This window comes from Crocodylus porosus, unplaced genomic scaffold (genome assembly GCF_001723895.1).
Source record: "Crocodylus porosus isolate Cpor-Errol unplaced genomic scaffold, CroPor_comp1, whole genome shotgun sequence".
Taxonomy (NCBI): Eukaryota; Metazoa; Chordata; order Crocodylia; family Crocodylidae; genus Crocodylus; species Crocodylus porosus.
Window position 1 is genome coordinate 4,430,410 of NW_017728910.1, and position 6,623 is coordinate 4,437,032.

Genomic DNA, 6,623 nt, shown 5'->3' on the forward strand with positions numbered 1-6,623 from the left:
CCTCATGACCTGGCTGGGGGTGCTCCGAGCTGTGTCATTGGTGCCCACATGAATGAGGAGCATGGGGTAGTGGTCTGTGGGCCGGAGGAGCTGCGGGATTTAAGTCTGATACTACACTCAGTCAAGTTTCTCAAACCAGTTTCAACCATTTTGTGCACTTAATGTCTGTTCTATTACTGGTTTAAACCAGTTTCTGATCACTTAAACTGATTTATGTGTAATGTCTGTCCCTAACCCTTTAGTTAAAGCCCAGACACGAGCCTCTCACACCCTATAGGACAATGCTTTTGCCTTTTTTTTTTTAATCTACCCCGGGTTAGCATCTGGAGACTACCCAAGAGGATCTGTGGTTATACAACTGCACAAATGTGTCCGATCCACAGAATATATCCTTATCCCAGAAACTTGAAGTGGTTCAATCACCCAGTTCTCTAATGCTGACAGCTCTTTTCTTACCGAGTCTGCCATTAAGCTCACTAATCCAAAAGCGAATCCCTAGGTTGTCCTGAGCCTAACTCAGTTTGAGCTCCCTACCCTGCAAAACAAGTTGCAACCCTTTTCTACAGTTCCCTTAAAGCTTTGAAACTGGTTTCACACTTGTGCCCACCTGGGGGCACCAATTTGTTATTCTAAATTTTAACTGGGGTTGAAAGTGGTGTGACTGGAGTTGAGTGGTCAGTCTCAAGTCAAAAACTTTATACATAATAGCAAAGACTTTTTTGTATTAATTTAATGCTTATGTAGCTTTGGATTCAAGGGGAAACCAGGTCCACTGGCCAGGCTTCTCTGTTCCCTTGGAGACTTGCTAATTTTGGTTTCCCCCTTTTTTTGGGTGAACTTTGGAGAAGTCCAGAGTAGAAAAGTTTAACCATGCTTTGGGGCTCTGCCAGTCCTTTTCCAATTTCTTATGTTAATGCACCTTATTAATCGGTGTCTACAGTGACTGCTTAACCTTCATCATTGCTATCTAAGTCAAACTTAGGTCAGGTTGTAACATGACACAACCTGTTACCCATAATTCATACTACACAGGCCTATGATGCATGTATGACCTACACTTGTCTACTGGGTTCACTTCTTCCTTACTTGGGCTCAGTTTCAGCCAACTTTTCTAGATGATGATCATCTAGATACCACTAGAAAATGGCTAAATGCCTCCTTCAAAGACAAAAGCCTCTTCTGCATTCAGGTGTTCAATATCCAACCAATGCTGGAGATCCCCAACCTGGGTATGTCTGTCCCTGCCTGCTGTTAAGCCATCTTTTTTTCTTTTTTTTTAATTTGCCCAGAAAGTTTAGCCAAAGGCCGACTACAAGCTCATCTAATTTGGTGTTTAATATCTTGTCCTGACATTTTATTTATATATTTGTTCAAGGCCTTCGACCTAAAACTGCTGTAGTAGTTTGATCTGAAATCAGTTGACAGAGCCAAACATTCATTCTCATGCTTCTAACCCTTTTCTATAGTATTAATCATGGACTCCATGTTGTCTTGCTTGAGAGTGCTGGAACAATGTGCTAAAATGATTTTAATCCTTTCTGGAGGGACTTGCCCAATGAGTAGTAATGGGAAACTGCTCTGCCACTATAAACCCATTCTCCTGTAAAATTCTACAAGGATTAATTCTCTAATAGTCTATTTTGGCACCTGTGTGAAGCTACTAAGTGAACTGGTCAAATGACCTGGACTTAAATGCCGCTAATTTGCAGATGATACAGCTTTAACCCATTTTCATCATATAGAACCATGCTGCTATTAAAAAAAAAAAAAAAAAAAAAAAAAAAAAAAGCCCAATACCTGAATTTGTTTAATTAAAGCAGCTGACTGAAGTTAGGATGGTGGTAAGAAGAAATCATAATGAGTTTACAACCACAGTGTAGTCACTTTGGTTGAAACCAGTTAAAATTGATCAGTTCTTTCCATTGCCTCCTGGGTTCCTTACTAGAACAAAGTCTTCACATAGACGTTACCTGCAAGTAAAGCTTTCTACCGTTAGCAGTTGGCTGGGAGATTGGATCTTCCTGGTGAATGAGAACTTGGTCTTGGGTATTTGTTACATCTTGGTTGGACTGTAGGAATGCAGTATGCCTGGTCTTGAGGTCTTCCACCCCGTCTGCTAGCAAATTCAAGATTTTGGTCCAGATCTACAGGGTAATTAACCAACTTGGGCCTAGGATAGCTAGCACGTTTTTTTCTTTCCTTTTTAAAATATAGTTTTCTTTATTACACATCTTTCTTAAAACTTCGTTCTGATGTACTTCCGCTTCCATTATTCATTCCAGTACTGCCAGCTGTCCATTTTTCACCACGTAAATTTGACTAAAATACATTTTGTCAAAAAATATTTGAAGTTAGTTTCCACTCTCTCTAAATTACTGAAACATATAAATATAAATTTTATTTTCATGTTTTTTGTGTAGGGTAAAGTGATAGAACCACTGAAAGACTTCCACAAGGATGAAGTGAGAGTGCTAGGGAGAGAACTTGGTCTTCCTGAAGAGCTGGTCTCAAGACATCCGTTCCCAGGTATGGGAGCTAGTTAAAGGTACCTGTTGAAAGTCAAGAATGATAAGCAGCATTATTATTCTCATGCCAAAGGTATTTAATTCTCAGAATAAATTTTATTATTGGCATTTTGGATTCTTTTCTACAATATAGAAACAGAGTGGTTGCTTCTACCATGGCTTTATACCTAAGCAGCAGCTTTTCTGGATATGAAGAATTTCCCAGAAGAGACCAAGTTTTACTATTTATAGTGAGAAAAAAATAGCTTTTCCTGTATATAGTAATTATTTTTCTTTCAACTTGGTAAGTCAAAAACTCCAAGCTAGATACACCGGTGTATGTCGTCTTTTTTTTCTTTCCCGGGGGCAGTGGTTCTTTTTGTAGAAATAAATTACTGTAAAAGATAGCAACAGTTCATGTCCAGTTATTAAAAGCAAGTTTATATAGTATAAAAAGTAAAAGAGCCTTTAAAAGTAATTCCATTATTTTAAAAATACGTAAAGAAACAGGTAGTGTTACTGTTACTTTTGCATTAGTAGTTAGTAACTATCAGTGCATAAGACTAGTCTGGATTGTGAATTTAGTTTAGGAGTACTGCTGTTCTTGAACTACAAGAGGGGTTTTTAAGACATCAAGCCAAGTCGGTCAGTTTTTTGTGCTAAATAGCAATAAGGTCATACAACTTTGCATTCAGTAGTTTGAAAAAAGTAGTTGCACCATTTCTCAAATTTCAGCTGCTTCATATAGGAAAGATGACATGAGGTAGCGGCTGTCTGTATCACTTTTTCTGCTTGGTGACTACTTCAGCATTACTAACTCTATTTGCCTGAGTCAACCAGCCAATTTCAGACATATGTAAATGATATATGAATATAACAAAAGTTAGATTACTCTTGCTTCAGAACAAACTTGGTGTATATTTTGATTAAAAATGTTGCCAAGCCAACTAACTTGAACATACAGTAGTAAAGTGAATACATTATATTTACTGATAAAACAGTCTCTTCAGATTTTTTTCTGGAATAATTTTTAATGACATTTTCTTTGTGCATTACAGTTTACTATGTTTGCTTTCCTTTGCAGGTCCTGGCCTAGCCATCAGAGTAATATGTGCTGAAGAACCTTATATTTGCAAAGACTTTCCTGAAACTAACAATATTTTGAAAATAGTAGCAGACTTTTCTGCCAGTGTTAAAAAGGTAATACAATATGGTACCCAATAAGAATGTAAAAACAACATGCAAACTAATGCCTTAGAAAATGAGTGGTGTTTAACTACTAAAAGTAGTACTTGTTTACTTTGATAAATATTCTTTGCCTAATTTGTATGTATTTGAATAGTTTTTGCATAGTTAGAATTCTTAGTGCCCTAACAATCATTTACACAATAAATAGCTTTTTGGGGAAGATAGAGTTGATGGAGTACTACATTACAGACAGCAGTGTTATTTTAGATTAGGTTTGTAGACTAAACAAGCCTAATCTACAAATTGTTTGCTGACAACATATTTGAAGATGTTTCTGGCCATGTAATTATTACTTTAAATAAAAAAAAAAAAAGCTGTTGTTGGTCCCTAAGGTTGTATAGTCTTCTACGTTTTCTTGACAGCAGTCAGCAAACACCTAGGTCACCGTGTGAGAAATAAAGGTCTGATGCATTTGTCAGCTATTGTCAGCAAGAACTTGGCATGCTAGGCTAAATAAGCAATATATCATTTCCTTCTGTTTGCAGCCATGGCAATAATGACCTCAGCTGCACCTTCTTTGTCGCTGAAAAAGCTTAGATTGGCTGCTGGGGGTTGCTGTTTCTTCTACGATGGAATGAATCAGTTTAACTTTGCTACCAAGCCTGTGACTGATTGCTGGAATGTTCTGCATCTGGGAAGAAATAGCATAAATGTTGTGTAGTGAGGAAAAGTTTTAAAGAGCAAACAAACAGAAAGAAAAAGCACTTAATCTAGCACTTTGGAAGACTGCAATTAAACCTACTGCTTGACTATCTGCAGTCAAATTACCAATACAGAGGCTAATAGAGTATACTGTAGATACCATTCCAGTACATAAAAGCTGCCATAACTGTTAAATAAACTTAAATATTTTGGCCTCATAAAAGGTTTTACATAAACTGTATTTGAATGAATCATTTTACAAATCTTACATATTTATTTTTCTGCTTCACTGCATAGCCACATACTCTGTTACAAAGGGTCAAAGCATGCACAACTGAAGAGGACCAGGAAAAGCTGATGCAGATTACAAGCCTACATTCACTAAATGCCTTTTTGCTGCCAATCAAAACTGTGGGAGTGCAGGTTAGTGGAGTGGTTCTATGGTGTTTTGAGAAGTGCTTATTTGTAGGACTGAAAGCTGCAGCATGGCACAATAAATAAATGGTGTTAAAGTAAAAAATGAAGAAAACGGCATGTCTGCATATCCTAAAACAGAAGGGTTAGTGGAATTCCTTGGCAATATCAGTTTTATTTTTAAATTCTACTAGTGTGCAAACATTCAGACATCTGGATAGTCAATCAAGTAAGATTTGGGCATCCTGTTTGAAGATCCAGGATTTTCTAAAGTCCTTAAATTAAATAACTGCCCTCTGGGGAATTATGTAATGATGTGTCCATGCAATTTTGTGCATAAAAGACGTGATTGCGCATAATTGCATAATTTTGTGTAATTTAACCCCAGTGGGCTCTGTGCCTCCACCTCTGCAGGGCTCCCTTCACTCTAACTGGGAGCCCCACGTGGAGGCACCAAGTGCGGTGGCACAAGACTGAGCAGCTGGTAAGTGGGGAAGGGAGCTCCTTCCTGCAAGCGAGAGTGGAGGGTGTGGGTCATGTGCCATCAGGCAGTGTCGGCCGGAGCTGTGCCTCCACATGGGGCTTCTAGCACTCCAGCAGGAACACGCACATGGAGGCATGGAATCATGTGCTATCAGGCCACATGGGCTCCATGCCTCCATATGCAGCTTCCTGCCGGAGTGCTAGAAGCCCCACGTGGAGGCACAGAGCCAGTCCAGCATGATGGTCCGTGGCCCCTGCCTGCAGTGACGAAAGCCCCACGTGCTGGCATAGAGCCAGCCTGGTCTGGTTTCAAAGGCATGCACCAGAGGGCCAGGCCAACTCTGTGCTGCAACGTGCAGCCTAAGGCAGAACCTCATGCCACCGGGTACTATGCCTGCTGCGGCCATGAGGGGCGGCCACCTTCTGCTCTTGAGCTGCTGGTGGCAGGGACTGTGCATCTTGGGGGTGAGGGGAGAAGCATGTGGAAGGGGGGACCCCACCCACCCACAACCCCCATGCCCTCACATCCACCCACAGCCCCATACACTCTCCTAAACCAATCCTCCAACCATACAAGGTACCTAAAGAAATATTTTTGAAGAAGGTTCAAATAGTCCTATATTTAGTTTAGTTAGTAAAAGTAATTACTTATGCAAAACATTTAATAATTTTGAATTTTTCTAATTCCCGGGGGTGTGAATAACAGGAGTCATAATTTGTGCCACAAGATTCAGATTTGCTATTTGAAAGGGATCATTTGATCTAACAGTTGAATCAGACCATTTATTAACTCATTTTTGGTTAAAAACAAAGAACAAAACTAAGCATATTCAAAGAACTTAAGCTTAAAACTTAGATGTATTGCTTTTAAACAGTGTAAAATTGAAAACTCCAGAATATAATTATCACTGACAGGAAATAGCATGAACCGTTGTGACTGGTAAACTACCAGTATCTGATTTGTATCCATTCTTAATAGTTTTGAGATGAGGTGTAGTTTCTTGTTTAACCTAAATAAGTGTCATTTTAAATTTGCATTAATATAGCAGTTTCAGATATCATCTTAAATGGCATTCAAAAGCCAATAAGGGGGGGTGTTGTTACTTTTTGTGATTTAGTTATGCTGCATTCTCTCTGCCACTTGAAGTTGTTAACAACAAAATCTAAAAATCTTAGAAAATTAGGGTTGGAAGGGACCTCTGGAAGTCCTCTAATCCAACCCTCTGCTCAAGGCAGGACCATCCCCAACTAGATCATCCCAGCCAAAGTTTTTTGTCTAGCTGGGTCTTAAAAACCTCCAAGGATGGAGATTGCACCACCTATCTGGGTACC

The 6,623-nt window shown here is 39.2% G+C and overlaps 1 protein-coding gene across 1 annotated transcript in view; it reads left to right on the plus strand.

The window, feature by feature from the left end:
• GMPS (guanine monophosphate synthase) overlaps positions 1-6,623 on the plus strand; it is a gene marked incomplete at its 5' end in the record, with an annotated part of 50,588 nt that overhangs the window by 28,688 nt on the left and 15,277 nt on the right. The window contains 3 exons of the mRNA XM_019532509.1: positions 2,421-2,526; positions 3,589-3,704; positions 4,692-4,817. Coding sequence (XP_019388054.1) covers positions 2,421-2,526; positions 3,589-3,704; positions 4,692-4,817 — 348 coding nt within the window. The remainder of the gene's footprint in view (positions 1-2,420; positions 2,527-3,588; positions 3,705-4,691; positions 4,818-6,623) is intronic.